The sequence below is a fragment of the Aegilops tauschii genome, chromosome 7 (genome assembly GCF_002575655.3).
Source record: "Aegilops tauschii subsp. strangulata cultivar AL8/78 chromosome 7, Aet v6.0, whole genome shotgun sequence".
In the NCBI taxonomy this organism is placed as follows: domain Eukaryota; kingdom Viridiplantae; phylum Streptophyta; class Magnoliopsida; order Poales; family Poaceae; genus Aegilops; species Aegilops tauschii.
In genome coordinates this window covers 36,859,943-36,876,679 of record NC_053041.3, presented here as the reverse complement: position 1 = coordinate 36,876,679, position 16,737 = coordinate 36,859,943, and the positions used below count along the sequence as shown (strand labels likewise).

Here is a 16,737-nt window from a genome sequence, read left to right as displayed (position 1 = left end):
AAAAAACGTGCATCCGGAAGCATAGGATTTTTTTTTTTGCACGGGCCAAAATGCTTAACATTTTTATCTCAAAATTTGCAGGTAGCATCTGGATGTGCCTAAGATCACATAAAAAATTTGTCTTGATTTTTTTGACATTTGCAAAATTATTTTTGGGAGCCAAATTTAACTTCTGGTTTGTACCATATAATCACTTGGAACCACATTTCACCAATTGATGAGGTGTCCCTAACAAAATTGCTAGTACAACTTCGACGCTTTGAACACATGTGCAGATGCAGGATATAGTACTCGTATGCTTTTATATTCTCCCGGGAGCCAAAACGTGCTTCACATTATAGCGAAAATTGAAATATAAGTCTCACCACATTACAAAATACACAGTTCAACAAGGAATAAACTCAATTATTTTGACATAGAGTGGTGTACAACTATTGTACTCCCTTCGTATCGAAATACAAGACGCGTTTTAACACTATGACAGTGTAAAAAACTTGATTTCCCCTATACATGTTTTTTTAAATATGAAAGTTGTTGGAGACGCTCCGAGGAAACTGCCCATGGAGGCATGGAGCACCGCTTGCTCATACATTTGAAAGATCCGACGACCCCTCGTTTCATGAATCGTCAAAAAGCTTACCGTGCAATTATGTCGGCACTATAAGGATATGCAAACATATCGTCAACTCACCATTTCATAGGTGTAATCTCGACCAAGTGAGGTCCCTTTTTTTTTGCGAGGAGACTGAATGAAGTCTATGATCGACCAAAGTCCCACCCATCTTCCCTATCCGGGTAGAAATCTCATTTCATTAGTTGACACGGCTAACAAAAAAGTGCACATGTGCATATCTTCAAATTAACAATCAATAAACAACAACTCCATCCGCAACTTTGCTCAGTGAATTAGGTACTCCTAGCACAGTTGTAGTATATCTTGAAATATCAAAGTCAACATCGATTGTTCTCCTGTGTCGACTTATGCTATCCATATTTTTCAAAGGCAATTATTTCTCTCAATTTCTAGTCTCCATCCTGGCTTTTAGCTCCTGTAGGGCGAAAAGCAGGAGACAGATATGCACAGCAGGGCCCGGGCCGAACCCTACAACTGAGCTGCAGAATCAACATCCATGCATATGCACACCTTTCTTTATCGGTTCACCAGAGAAGTCAAGAAAGCTGTTCCATTAATTGCTCTGGGCTTTCTTCCCTCCAATAGCTAACCTCGATGGATCTTCGGCTGGCAAAGTAAGCGAGAACTGCTCCTACCCTCGAACCAAAACTGAGCAATGCAACTTTTACTACCTTGTGGAACTTGATTTCCTCTATAATTTATGACAACACACGCATGAACATGAAATAAAAGAGAGAAACGGCTGGCACGCACACATCTTTTACTTTCTGCAGCTTAATTTCCTCTTAATTTATGACAGCGTCAACCGTGAACATGAACGAAAAGAGAGAAACGGCTGGCACAGACACATTGATCGACCGTTCCAGTTGCTGTCTTGCTGATCGACGGTGCTGTTGGTGCTATTCTGTTGCCATGGTGGTTATGCTGGCCATGCTGTGGTGCCTGATGATTTTACCCGGGACTGGGAGAGCGGGTGGTGACGCGGAGGGGATCAGTTCGGCTTGGGGAGTGGTTTTCGTGGAGATTTTTAAGGTCACGTGTCCTTTCTCGGGAGCTCCTCTCTCTCTCTCTCTCTCTCTCTCTCTCTCTCTCTCTCTCTCCCCCTCTCTCTCCCTCTCTCTCTCTCTCTCCTTGCCGGCGGGGGCCACCGTCACCGTGGTCTTGGCGTCTCCCTCTCAAGGTTGGTGGCACTTCTCCTCTCCAGAACGAACGTAACTAATCCCATTACAAGGCTAGCTAGCTTGGCAGTAGCTATATATAACCACCCCCATCCGTTGCCATTGTTTCCTTGCACCCCATCACTGGCAACAACTTCATTCCCCTCGACTCGCCACCATCGTCTTCCCTCCCCTCCTGCTCCCTCCCATCAATTGTTGCTAGTTGTAGGCTTATAGCTAGGTGGAGCATTTCACTCCAGCTACAGTAGTGTCTTCTTTATCTATCCTATAGTAATCGCTGTGTGTGTGAGATTCACCCATCGACCATGAGCATCTCCGTGAACGGGCAGTCGGTGGTGCCGCCGGGGTTCCGGTTCCACCCCACGGAGGAGGAGCTGCTCACCTACTACCTCGCCAAGAAGGTGGCCTCGCAGCGCATCGACCTCGACGTCATCCCCGACGTCGACCTCAACAAGCTCGAGCCATGGGACATCCAAGGTGAGTGCATGACTTCCTTCAGCCATCGATCCTACACTCTCTCCCTCCACAATGCTAGCTCTTATGGTGAACTAATCGGCCATGGAAAAACGCGTGCATGCAGAGCGCTGCCGGATCGGAACGGGCCCGCAGAACGACTGGTACCTGTTCAGCCACAGGGACAAGAAGTACCCCACGGGGACGCGTACCAACCGCGCCACAGCCGCCGGGTTCTGGAAGGCCACCGGCCGGGACAAGGCCATCTACTCTGCCGCTGGCTCCGGCCGCATCGGCATGCGCAAGACGCTCGTCTTCTACAAGGGCCGCGCCCCGCACGGCCACAAGTCCGACTGGATCATGCATGAGTACCGCCTCGACGACGCCGTCCCCGTCAACCCCACGGCCGGCGACGCCACCTACTACTCCAGTGACTCATTCCCGGTACGTGCTCTACTAGTACAGTCTCTCTCCGCCAGTCTCCGGACTGTACAATACTACTGTAGTACGTCGCAATTGCATGCACGGCGGCCGGCCGACAGGGATGGAGATCGTTCGCTAGTGGTGCATGGGTGCGATCAATGTACGTACTGTACGCACATTTTCTGTGTATGTACACATGGCACATATGCGACTGTTGACGACAAAGTCTAGTGAAGATTATGTCGGGGTGGTGGTTGGGAATGGGGACACACATGACATGGTGCAATGGAATTAATTGTAATTTTCGAGTGGGGACTGGGATTTTCTTTTGATGCACTAGTAGAAAAAAGGCCTAATGTTCAGCTCATTAGTCCCGGTTTGTATTTGAGCCGGCATTAATGTGACCATCAGTGCCGGTTCCAACGGCTAGGCGGGCGGCGCTCATTAGTACCGGTTCGTGCCACGAACCGCTAATAAAAAGGTGGTGCCCTTTAGTACGGGTTGGTGGCTCCAACCGATACTAAAGAACCCCCCTTTAGTACGGGTTCGTGCCACCAACCGGTACTAAAGGGGTGCGCTACCACCCGCCGTGCACAATGTTTAGTCCCACCTTGCTAGTTGAGAGGAGCTCGCACCGGTTTATAAGCCCCGCCGCGGCTACCGTGTCGAGCTCCTCTCTAAGCAGGCCTTTGTGGGCCTATTGCAAGTCTTCTGCCCTGTGGGGCCTACTGGGCCGTACGGGCCTGCATCCTGGCCCAACTAGAGGTTGAGTTTCTAGTCGTATGCAGGCCATGCCGGCCCAATAGGTGGGCTGTTTTTTCTTTATTTAAAAAAATTCAAAAAAAAATACCAAAAAAAAAAAACTGGAACGAAGCTTCACTGTAGCTAGACCAGCCCGGGCCGGGGTCAGTCAGTCATGTGCGAAACGAAATGCCAGCCACAGCGATCTGATCACTCATCGGTTAGGTGCGTGCACGCGGCCGGGCCGGTCGTCTCGCCTCTCGCATGGGGCCATGGCTGCCGGCCGGAGGAGAGTATCTTGGTCTGCACCAGCAGGATCGCCGTCCCACACCACACACGCGTACGTGTTCCTTCTCCGGACCTAACCCCTGACACGCCCACACGTACGTGGTACCGTACTTGATATGCTATACGAGTTGGGGAGGTTGGAATGGGATAGTGGACCTGTGCTTTGCACGCGGAGACAAGCAGACGGACAAACAGACGTAGTACGCTTCTTTTCGGAGGTCAAAGGCTAGCACTGCTACACATGGACATCAGGACATGGATGGATGGATGGACCGGGCATGCATGCATTGGAGATATGTGCCCTTTGAGCTGGATGGATCGGCAAAGGCTAGCTAGTCTTTTCGTGCCCATGGATCATGGATCTCATCTCATCTGCCGCAGGCAGGCACATAATTGAGTGACTAGTTCGTGCCGTTGCTGATTATTCAACACAAACACACACTAGCTTCTTCTTTTCTTCCTTGTGTTCTTTCTATAGGTCAACACATACCCTAGCTTCTTCTTTTCTTTTGTATTACTTAGCTGGTTCATGGATGTGTAGTGTGGTGTGACATGCTTGCAGAGGGAAATTAATCTCTTCCATATGATCTCCGATCAATCCTAGTGTAGGCATGGGCATGGCTACCTCTACTTCTTTGATTAATCTCGGCAAATGGAACTGCGACGATAAAACTTACTACTCTTTCTTAAGTGGCCGGCCTAATTAACTAGGTGCCCTTTTTCTTAAATGAAAATTCTGCAACACGATTGCATGAGCTTGACACAGACTAGAGTCTAGACTAACCTAAATTACCACAAATAATTGCATGCATGTGACGTTTAAGCATTTCTCCACGCACTTGATTAGTCGATTGACTTGTGTGCTCCTCTAGTACAAACGTACCGCCGGCCCAATATTATCGATCTCATCCGAATTATTGTGCGTCTGAGCAGATTCGTCCCGTGGCCGGGGACCAGTCGTCGGCGCAGGAGGACGGATGGGTCATCTGCAGGGTGTTCAAGAAGAAGAACATCGTCGTGCAGCGCCAAGCTGGGCAGAACCGCGGCGTTGGCGGCGCAGCGTCCAACCAGCTAGTCGGCGCCGGTGCCATGGAGCGCAGCCAGAGCAACTGCTCGTCGACGGTGACCGCCAGCGACAACGCCAAGGCGCAGATGCAGCAGCAGCACCTGCCGCACAGCGACGACGCGCTCGACCACATCCTCAGCTACATGGGCCGCTCATCCACGGCATCCTGCGAGCAGGAGACCAAGCCCACCAACCCGTCATCGTCAGCGCTGGACCACCTGATCAACACCGCGTGCCACAACGGCAGCAGCACACTGTACGAGAAGTTCATGAAGCTCCCGCCGCTCGAGCACGTCGTCCCCGGCGACCTCCTCCCGTCGCCGGCCGAGTACGGCGGTGACTGGGACGCTCTCGACCGCCTGGCGGCGTACGAGCTCAACGGCCTCCCTAACCCTGCGTTGCCCGAGACGACGAACGGCATGCCCTACATCGCCGACGAGCTCGGTGGCGCCACCTCCTACTCTGGCGGTGGCACGCTACACATTCCCTCCGTCACCGGGGCCGGCGACGGCGACCTGTGGAGCCTGGCGCGGCCAGTGTCATCGCTACACGCAGACTTGACGATGACCTGGTTTAAGGCTGTCGGATGCTGACACAGTCCTAGCCCAAACTTTGCCTTTTTTTGTTTATAAGGAAATTTCCATATATCAAGCTAATACAATCGCACCGATTGAATGCGCAGATTCTAGTACTCCTGAACTAAAACCACAACAAGAATCATGAAATGGAGGGAGTACATAGCAAGATGCACAGAGTCAATACGTCTAAACAAAAAGTGTCATACAGTTCCTCCAAAAAAAGAAGGTGTCATACAGAAAAAGTAAAAGTAGATAAATAACGAGTAAATTACAAAAAATCACCACAATTGTGCGGAAGTCATCGAACACCCATCAAAATGCATGTTTTGTGGTTTTTTCCTGAAGCATTGATGACTTTGAACCAATTGTGCTGGTTTTTTGCAGTTTACTCATAAATAACCTAAGATAGAGGAGGTCCTATCCAAAGGCAATATTACATGTCATACCGAAAAGTAGAAGTAGATAAATAACCTAAGATAATGGAGGCCCTATATATCCAAAGACTACATAAACACCGATGATTGGAGAACACCTCCCCCTAGCGCCTCTTCGCCCTGACCCCTTTATATACCCCCCTCCTCAACCCAACCATGAATATGCGGGAACTTTCGCACCGCTGCATCATCAACTTTGTTGCACCAATGACCATGTGCGGGTAGCGTGCCTTGGACTATGGGTCCAAGGCAATAGCTTTGTGGCATCTCTCGCCCGTTCTTCGATACAAATATCTCATGAGCTGTCTAACATGATTGTGATCAATCAGATGTAATTTTTGGTGTAATGAATTATCACTTTAAAACCAGAATATATATATATATATATATATATATATATATATATATATATATATATATATATATATATAGATTATTTATTAGTTTGTTTTGGTTCTTTGTTGCGTGATTTGTATACGTACATGCTCTCTGATCTATTAGTCTTGCACTAGCCATGTTTGTATGATTGATCTCTAAGATAGGGTTCTGTATGTTGGTTGGGTTCAACCTTCCAAGTAATATATTTGAGTGGCAGAAAGACCAAAAAGGCTTGTAGTGTGTTATTGCCACTAAAGATAAACAAGATAGTTGCCTAGTTGTCTCGTTGATGGACCGAAGCTAAAGAGAATATACTGTTAACATTATGTCACCTTGCTTGATGCAATGTCTTTTACTGAAATCAGGGAGAACCAACACAGGGGCCTCAATTAAAGCTTGCTTGAGAACATCAAAGGATTGCTTTGGCTTGTCCACACAAATGGTACTTCTCTGTTTTATTACTTAATACTTTGAGATGTATGATGAATTTCGGTTTTGAAGTGGAGTATTAGCGATAGATGCAGTTTTTTTTTAGAAATGGAGGACGATCCCCTGCCTCTGCATCTGGACGATGCATGCAGCCACTTTATTAATTATTCACACAATACCTTACAAAGTCATACAAAAGTAAGACTAAAGCCACCGTCTAGGCAACATTTGTCGCTACTCCTATCCAGTTGATGAAGGGATGCTGATAGTCTGGGCCTAATACCAGACAGACCTCGCAGCCCAACCTAACATCTAAGACCTGAGGTCCCAACCAGGACGCCTGCCGGGTATGGGGCACCCACCAGTCCAGCGCACTCCTCAACCTGGACGCCTGCCGGGTATGAGGCCGCCGCAGCCACCTGCCACCAATCCATCTTTAGTGCTGTACTGCTGCGTGTACCTTGCCCGGTCTAGCTGCCGTCGACGCCACCACGACGCCAAACAACACCACCATCCTGCGCTCGTCCATCATCACACGCCCACCGGCGAGACCCCGCAGCTCCATGCCGCTGAGACCAGCCGTTGTCGACGTGTCAGATACCACGCCGCTCCTCCTCTTGTCCCCTCCAGCCAACACTTGCTCCAAAACGATGCCCCCAGGAGGGAGAACGACATCGAAACGTCACCATCGTCCGATCCAGTAGATCCAGATCCAGGGTTTCCCCCGGAACCTTCCGATCAGGTTGACGTGACCTGCAACGATGATGCCTCGAGAAGGGAACGACGTCCGAGACGCCGCCATCGTCTGCCATGACCGCAGTCACGCGCGATTTTCACCGGAAGCCACGTCGTCCCGATCTCGCGGTTGGCTGGAACCGAGCGGTGCCCGCCGCCGATCCGGTCACGCCACCGCCATGCGACGCCCCCGATGGACATCCCGATCTAGATCGAAGACGACCCCGACCGAAACACTGCCACCAGCGCCGCCGCACCGCGCCACCTCCTCCTAGCCCAATCGCCGCCGGATCTAGCCGTCCCCGCCTCCGGGAGACCAGCCGGACGAGGCGCCCCTTGTCCCCAAACAGCCGACCCGCGCCGCCGCCACGAGGACCAGAGGAAGGAGGGAGGGCCCCGCCGTCGCCCGCGCAGCACGGGCTTCGCCCGGCGGGCGCACTCCGGCGGCGGCGGCGGCAATAGATGCAGTTGAATAACAGTCTATGGTTTGTGAAAAAAAGAATAACAGTCTATGGATATAAGGACGGAATGTTTATATGCTGACATGTATGATCAAAGTCAAACATAAAAAAATGCAATTTAACCGATACACAACTGTAATTTGGTTACCATGGTATACGTGGAGTGCGCATAGACACTCGGCGTAGCTTTTGCCGTGGTGAAATTAGTCTTCGACGAGTGGTTTGCACAATCGGCTTATAAGCTTTTTTCTGTAGTGTTAATTTGCCGGCCAGAATGCAGGGGAGTTCTGTTCTCCCGTTGAGACACGAGTTCTTTCGAGATTAAATTGTACTTCCTCCGTAAAGAAATATAAGAGCATTTAGATCACAACTAAGTGAGTAATAATCTTACTCATGAACTCTATCTTCGCTTGTTTCTGAAGCCAGATGCTAATTGCAGAGGGGTTTTCTACACACTACATCAGGTAGCACATCAGTAAACATAGATAAATATATTTTCCAATAGTTAGTTAGCTTTCCTTTGTCAAATGCACTAGTCTCTTGTCTGGTTGCCTCCGCGCCAGAAGCTTCAGGCCATTCTGGATCACCATACAGTTGAACTGAAGCTACACCTGACCTACACCCAGAAGGGGACACTCCAGACAAGTCTCGAGCTGAAGCCTCCTCGAGGCTAGGAAGAATGTTTCCTAGATCAGGGGCGACCACCTATATGTCCTGTATGCATCAGATGGAGACCGTCGTCAACTCGTCATATCGCTGGCAATCTTCCTGATCATACATTTTGTTTCTGATGGGTAGCTGCTCTAATTTGGTATGGCGGTACCTATATGTCGTTTGGTGCGCATGAGTCCAGAATGGTAGAATGGTCCTCGGAAATAGCCACCAGAGTAAACAGCTGTTCTTTGCATTACAGGGTGCTTGGATCCAAGCATGGGTGAGGCTAGCAAGTTTTAGTCCTACTACTTTTAGTCATGAGATTAAAACGTATCCAAGCACCCTCTTAGTTTTCGGGTGAATTCCATATATGCCACTCAAAACTTGCCCGTACCCTCATCTGCCATTGGAAATTTCCCTCTCCCAAATATGCCATTGAAAATTTGCACCGTGTACAGATATGCCGCTATGGCCAGTTTGACCGTTAGTTGGCTGTCAAGTGGCATGTGAAAAAACGACTTTGCCCACGTACTGTAGCGGCGATATACTGTGGCATTCCGAACAAATTTGGACAATCTTGAATTGCGGGGCGTCCGTACTGTAGCGACGATATACTGTACCATCCGAACAGATTTGAAATGCGAACAATTTTTTTGAATTTCAAAATAAATCTCCGTAATTTCAAATTCCGAATTCCTAACACTTTTTTTTGAAAAAATTGTTCGCAATTTCAAAAATCTGGCATTTTTTTTGTAAAAGTGGACGCTACAGTACGGTGGCCCGCAATTTCGAAAGTGACCAAATTTGTTCGGAATGCTACAGTGTACCGCCGCTACAGTGCAGGGGCAAAATTGTCTTTCCAAGTGCCGCTTGACAGTCAACTAACAATCAAACTGACCATAGTGGCATATCTGTATGCGGTGCAAATTTACAATGGCATATCTGGCAGAGGGAAATTCCCAGTGGCAGATGGGAATACGGGCAAGTTTTAAGTGGCATATATGGAATTCACCCTTAGTTTTCTTTTTTGATTTTCAATTTTTTGCCGGAATTGCTTCCTCTGATCAGGACAAGGCGTCGAGGCAGCCTACCAAATCATGTAGAGTATCCTGCAAGTAAGCTGGTGGCCTGTGCAACACATGTAATAGTAAGTAGTATACACAAGCAAACTATTAAAAAAACCAGAAACTTTTTTTTTACAATTTTTCCTTTAACAGTGCAGATTCTATCAAAGAAATAAAAACAGTGCAGATTTGGTCTGTGCCAGTGCTGAAGAAGGATCTGATTATCTACCCAACTCAGCATAACTCAATCATTCACCCACTAGTTGCTGCTGCCTAAGATTCCTAGTACTATTCTTCTGTCCATGAGTGTGGTGGGGTGTTAGGTGCTGCTAATGCAAATCATTAGACGCCCGATCCCCGACGGCAACGTAGTGGCGGCCGACGGTGCATGCGGGAGCAGTAGTACTACGTGGACAGGCGCCCGGTGCTGGCCGACGTGATGATTAGGGAGCTGGCCAGGGGAATCATGGTGGAGGGAGAATCCTTGGCTTCAACCTTTTATCTGTGCCATGCGCGAGTCGTCGAGCAGTTTACGAAAAGGGTCTCCCCGCTTTAAATTATAAAGCAACGACCAACCAATACAACGAGCTTGCTGGGGCTACATCACAAACGAGCCCAAAAGAAAAAGAAGAGAAAGAAAAAAGAAACAAATGTCGACGCCGGCAGCTCAACTAAGCGAAGATGGCCGACACCCGCTGCACCCTCCGGAGAAGTACCACCACCCGCCAAGCACTCCGAGGCCTCGCGTATCGAGCAACACCTTCATGAAGGAACGCGACGACGACGCCGCTGCTGCCCGGACAAGTCCTAGGGTTTCCCCCGGTACATGGATGACAGTGGGGAAGGGGTATCACCGACGCCCCTCAGAAGGGTCCGGCAACGCCCGCAGGCGCAGCCGCGCGGTGGCGAACGAGCCGCTAGAGATTTCTCCCGCCCCGAAACCACCACCGCCACCCCAGACAATCGGAAGCGCGCTGCGCAACATGCCAACCACCAGCCTGTGCCACCACGGATACCGCACCATCTTCACCATCTCACTGAGGCCACCAACACGAGACCTGGAAGTACGACAAGGAGACACCGGACTCGATGATAACCGCAACGCAGCCGACAGGAGGGAACCACTTCCACCACCGCACGGAGCCGACCGGACATAGCAACAGGGACCTGCCAGGCCGCCACCGGCCCGGCCGGACCCCAACGGGTCCGGACAGTCCCTGCAGCCACGCTGCAGCACGCCGGCCGCCGGAGCCATCACCACCGCAACCACGGTCGGCTAGCCTCACCACCAGGGAGCAACGCTGTCACGCCCCGACCCACAGGCCCGCCCCAGCCCACATGGGACCCGAAAGGGCCCAGATCTGGGCCGAGCGGGCGCCGCCGGCCAGCTGCCCACCGCGCCACCCCACAGCCAATGGCCACGCCGCCGCGTCGAGAGCACCCGAGGCCCGTAGAGCTCCACCGCCGGCCGAGCAGCACCGCCGCCGGGCAGGAGGTAGCCCCGACTCCCCCTACAGGCGCGCGGGGAAGGGACATCCGCCGCCGCCGGCGCCACCCGGGCACGCCGGAGGCCACTGCCGGCGGCGGCGAAGGGAGAAGGAGAGGAGGGGGGTCGAGACGGGGAGGAGGGCAGGGGCGCTCCGCCGCCTCGGGGGAAGACGGGAGCGCAGGGGGAGGGGAAGGAGGAGGGGGAGAGGGAGGCGGGCCAGGGGACGCGCGCGACGGCTGCCGGCGGCGGCGGCCGGTGGCGCGGAAGGGGCGAGGGAGGCCGGCGGCGGCGGGAAGGAACCCTAGCTCGGGGGCGGGCTCGGGTCTGCTCCTACCATCAGCTACTTAACTGGTCGAGCAGTTTTAACATGCTCCCTCCTACCCCGTCTTTTCACATGAGAGATAAGAGTATATAATAGATTTGAACCATTGATCTCATTAGTTAGTGGTCTTATTAACTCTTACCTTTTTACCTCACATGTAAAAACAGGGGGTAAGAGGGAGCATGTTAAAATTTGCCTCACGAGTTAGGGCAACTCCAACAGTGTCTGTCATAAGTCATATCGGACTCATTATCCGTTCGCGGATGCGTCCGAACATGTCCGTAGACACAGAAACATGAGCTGGTCATTCAACTCTGTGCATCAAATAATCATCAAATTTAGACAATTGATGGGCCAAACGGACCAAAAAGACAATGAACATGGCTGTGAAGACATGTGATCCAACTGACAGTGGGCCAGCAGGCCCCTGCATGGTGTTCAGATTCACACAAAGCTTCCTCAAGTTTGCTTTCGGTCCATTAGCGCACGCATGATGATGCCTCGTAGGCCACCTCTGGTCCGGCCGGTCCATGCATTGTATGTATATGCATGATGACAAATCTTTATCATAACTCCATCACACGATCTAATTAAACTAGACTTGACAGTTTAAAGCGAAATCCATCATGCATCTGTATTTGTTTCTTTCGCTTGTTGATGTTGCTGCTGCTGTTGTTGTATATACTCATGAGTGGTGTGCTCATGTGACTGATTAATTTGGCTAGGCAAAGTGCGTCCATGATTTAATCCTATCTGTTTGAGCGAGAAATGGGAGTCAAATGGAAAGTACGACAAGCAAATAAATCATATCAAGGATGGAGATCATCACATGGAATGGAATTATATTTGAGGGGCCGAACATTTCTCTTTGCCACGCTATAGTTCATGTCCAATATAGCTGTAAAGTAGCACTGATCATCTCAAGTCAAGCTACTCGAATGAAGTACGACGCTTCCTGTAAGGATATTCGCATGGCTTTGTCCTTTATAATCGTCTTTGGACGGCGGACCGACTTGTGACAAGACGTTGGGCGCCTCCTAAATGTAGTATGTTTGCACGGTGTGTCCTTTGTATTCATTTTAGACGCCCGGTCGACTTGTGATAAGAGGATATGGGCCACCATTGTTGCCTATTTACTAGGTATGGATCAGGTGGCTATGTGGCACAATATTTCGGATGGTTTTGCGCGCCATTCAGGTGTACCTGCAAATGGCCAATCACCCATTAGTTGTGATTCTTGTGAGTTGGAAAATTTGAAAAGAAAATTATGCTAGTGCCTTCAAGTAAAAAATATCCATGCCCTCGGTGTTGGTGAAAAAACCACAGAGGTAGGTCATTCTTGTGTCATTAGGAAGCAAAGCCTTAGCATGCCTTTTGTGACGTGAGCTTTTTATTTATTTATTTATTTTGGATCTCGCCCTATTTCGTTCTCCTGGCCCATTCCAGTTAAAAAAATGAAGTGCCCTCCAGTATTGTAAGTGGCCAACTAATTTACAGAGCTTTTCTCTGCTCACCACATTGCAGTTAGCTAATTGACTATCAACTGGAGAAGGAAAAAGTGCCACCTGGAAAGTATATATATGGACTTGTTTCACGTTATCTTTGAAGTGGACTAGATCTTTGTTCTGTTCTAAGTAATGAAGGAATGAATATACAAAAGTGAATCCCTACGGTTTTGGAGCAGCCACGCAGGGCCGGCTCCATGCATGCAAAGTTAATTAAAAACCAAGCAAAGCAAGCAAGCATCCATCCATAACACTACTCTACTATATATCCAGAGTTGACTAGCTCGTGTCAAGTCCAAATCAGCTCACAGAACCCGATCAAAATACATGGCCTACACATAAGGAACAAAATTAAAGGGAAACCATATACACACAGACATCCTTGCTCTCCATCGTCGCCCCAAAAGATGTTGGTAGACTATTTTTTTCTATACCTTCTTTCCACTTTTCGGAGGACCACCTAGCAAGAAAGAAAGCAGAAGGAATTAAGGAACAGCAACGGCCCTTGACAAGCGTAGGTACGTCGCCGTTGGTGGTCGTCGCCGTCGGTGGTCAGTTCTAGCCGAGCAAGAAATACCCCGGAAAAGGGAGGACACGACGATTTGGCCCTAGCCAGGCCAGCAAAAGGAGTGAGTGTCCCGTGGAGCGACGGAATTCGGTCGCCGTCCGGTGGTGGTAGCTGGCGTCGGAAAGTCATGGCCGAGCCGGCCCACTCACACCCACTCACTCGCACTGGCCGACGAGGCGACGACACCTCCTCGCTGATTCGGTCATCATGCTTGCTGCTTGCATGGCCCCCAATCCGCACAGGCGCTGACACCATGCACGTAGCTACCGCATACACTCAATTATCTGAATATTTTTGTCCCCACCAAATCACTACACTACTACCACGTGCGTACGTATCCACATCCATCACTTGGCCAGCTTTAATAGGTGATCTCGTCGTTGCTATGTCCATCGACGGCAAAAATTCATGTTTTACCCTTTTCTGAAAGTTAACCGAGATCTGACCTCAGTTCATAATTTTTTTGAGATCTGACCCTTTTGCTACCGTCAGGGTCCATGACGGTAGGGTTCCTTACCGCCAAACAAGCTGGCGGTAGCATGTACAACCCTACCGCCAAGGTGCCCGACGATAAGTGCGAGCATGCACTGTGTTTCATACTTAGAAAAAAAAATTACGATGGGGCGTGCAACCCTACCGGCAAGGACCTTGGCACCGTCATGGACCCTGACGGTAAGAAAAGTGTCAGATGCCGAAATTTTTGCAAAATAGGGTCAGATCTCGAACAAGTTTCGGAAAAGAGTCAAAACACGAAATTTAGCCACCATCGACCGATCAGTTAGTTAGTGGTAGTGGTATTCCCATGCACGATTACTCCCTCCGTACATAGAAAAGTCCATTAGAGAGGTAAATAAAGTTAGCATATATACCTCCATTAGAGGAGCGAGATCCCAGGTTATAATCATGCTCTAGAAGAAGTGTGCACATCCTCCACTAATCAGGCGGAGAGCGAGTGATCATCTTGCCCGGAAATTCAGTTTTAACGGTGCCCGCTCCTGGGAGTGAGTGAACATTCTACAGGAAGCTACCCAGCTAGCTAGCCCGTTCAAGTGTAGGAACAAACAACAAAGGAAACAAATAGTAAAAATAGGCAAATTGTTGCCGCCGCTGGCGTCTAGAAGGTCGAAGTGTAAGTGTGCCCATAGAGACTCGGACACGCACCACGGCCCGACGGCGACGGTGGAGACAAAGAGAAGTCCGGCGTATGTTGTTGATGTTGCCAAAGGGGAAAAAGGAGCCAACAAATATTCTTCCCGTGGGCAGGGCGTGGTAGCTACGTGCTGACGCGGCTGGCAAACATACCAAAGCGTGCGTTTGGTCGCTAGCAGCGTCGCTCGCGCTGCTGCAGGACCCAGCTAGCTTTCGGTGCCTGGATCGGATAGATACCCCGTCTACTCGGCCGGCCGGGACGCCAGGTGGAGCCGTGGAGGCGCTGTCGGATGATGGATGTGTCTGCGTCTGGGTTCCAGCTAGCATGCCTGGTGCTACCGTCGGTAAACCGGAGTGTCTCCGTGGCCTCGCTGGACTCATATCTGCCACCAGCAACGGCTCTACTTTACTTTGTTTTCCACACGCTAGTTTTGACATCATTTCCTTTTGCTCTTGCCTTTGTTTTTTTTTTTGGGATCCAACATTACGTGCTGGTTCTATATCTTTTCTATAAAAGAGAAATAAGTTACTCCCGCAATTAATACTGCAACAACACTAGAGCCCGCCAAAACATCTAGACAAAGGGAAAGTGATGACACAATAATAAAACAACGCCGAAGCCACGAGTAACAAACTCTCCCTTGGCAACACAAGGACAACAATAATAGTTACGCGGAAACATCGCCTCAATGAAGGGAACGGCGCTCAAACTCACTATCGCCGGAGCCAACCATAAAAAGGTAGGTCATGGATTTTTCATCCTAAAGATCAAGCCCAAGCAAACTCCAAACCATGACTTCAACCAGGTAATGGCACGAAAAACCGCCACTACCAGTGCAACCAACTAAGGTCACATTTAGGGTTTTCTCCTTGAACTCAAACCCCCTCCTGGCTTAGACCTGGATGACATGTCCAGTGCCCAGCCATATATATTTTTGTTGCAAAAGCGATGTGAACGTTGCCGTGCGATCGATAACCATCCCCGCAAAAGCAGGGTGCTGAGCTGGGACAGGACGACGGTAATGCCACGGTGATTTCATACACTCATGGGAACATTACGTGAGCCAAATCTTGTAGTAAAGTTTCTACTTCAACGATGTGATGTCCCCTCTCACTGGTTACCAGTCAGTATCGACCGCGCGCTAGAAGCATGCCCCTGACGAATAGGTGTTGTGTCGATATGCTCTTGGTGTACGTTCCACAAATGAGGGGACAACTAAGTAACACTACGAAGCCCTTCGAGGCTTCATATCTCTGTTTTAAGCACCAAAATGGATGGGATAGATGCATCCAGCAGGCCATTGAGCAACAACAATACTACTACAGCACTACGACAATCGATATGCATGCACATGCCTTATCCATTAGTTTTCTATATGTACATACAATTATACACATAGGACACATACAATTCATACGTGTCATGTACAATAGGGATGTAAATGGCACAATAAACGGCGCCGCAAGGCCCATTTAGTTAGCGTTTGTTAGTTGGATAGTTCATCCCCCCTCCCCCCAAAAACACCTTCATTAGACTGTTAAACTGATAAATGGGTTTAAAGGGGATTGAACAGAACCCGGTTTTAATCCCTATGCATGGAGGCATGCCGACTACAGTAGATCCAATTATCGTCCACCCACCAATCTCATCCCATCCCATCCCTGTAATCTGCCGCTGAAATACTGCCTCGAAAAATCGTGTCTTTCCGCGTTGCCACGCCAGACGAGTAGAAATTAACTGGCTGGCTGGTGCACTTTTCTGGTAATAAAAGATGAGAAAAGTTGCTATCAGAGCATCTCCAACAGCCGCCCAATGCGCGGCGCGCTAAAAAGTACTTTGCAGCGCGCCCATCGTCTGGAAAAATGCGGCGGGCAGCGCTGGCTACAGCAGCCGCGCTAAAATTTAGCGCGCACGTAGCTCCAGCAGCTGTGCTCAAATGCAGCACGCGCTATTGCATGAACATTGCGTACATATTTTTAAATAAAAATGATACATAATAAAATTCATAGATAAAAAGATACATAGTTCCATAGCATAGATAGATAAAACTACGGTGCAACGACATAAAAAACAACTAGATAGTGCAACTACAACCTACTCCCAGTCGTCGTCATCATCATCATCATCATCCTCCTCGTTGGTCTGGTCCGAGGCATCGAGCCACATGCCCACCTGCTTCAACGATAT

At 49.6% G+C, this 16,737-nt stretch overlaps 1 protein-coding gene across 1 annotated transcript; it reads left to right on the top strand.

Annotated features, from left to right (window-relative positions):
• The first annotated feature begins 1,941 nt into the window (after positions 1 to 1,941).
• On the top strand, positions 1,942 to 6,120 carry LOC109734827 (NAC domain-containing protein 66). Its single transcript, XM_020294008.4, has 3 exons — positions 1,942 to 2,289; positions 2,393 to 2,709; positions 4,651 to 6,120. Exons 1-3 carry the CDS (start codon positions 2,118 to 2,120, stop codon positions 5,374 to 5,376), a joined length of 1,215 nt encoding a protein of 404 aa, XP_020149597.1. The 5' UTR covers positions 1,942 to 2,117; the 3' UTR covers positions 5,377 to 6,120.
• The last annotated feature ends 10,617 nt before the right edge of the window (positions 6,121 to 16,737 follow it).

Bases quoted from the DNA above. Each gene is read 5' to 3' on its own strand.
- LOC109734827 (XM_020294008.4), top strand. From the start codon at position 2,118: ATGAGCATCTCCGTGAACGGGCAGTCGGTGGTGCCGCCGGGGTTCCGG. The intron at 2,290-2,392 runs GTGAGTGCATGA...GCGTGCATGCAG, and splicing joins CGAGCCATGGGACATCCAAG to AGCGCTGCCGGATCGGAACG. The intron at 2,710-4,650 runs GTACGTGCTCTA...GCGTCTGAGCAG, and splicing joins ACTCCAGTGACTCATTCCCG to ATTCGTCCCGTGGCCGGGGA.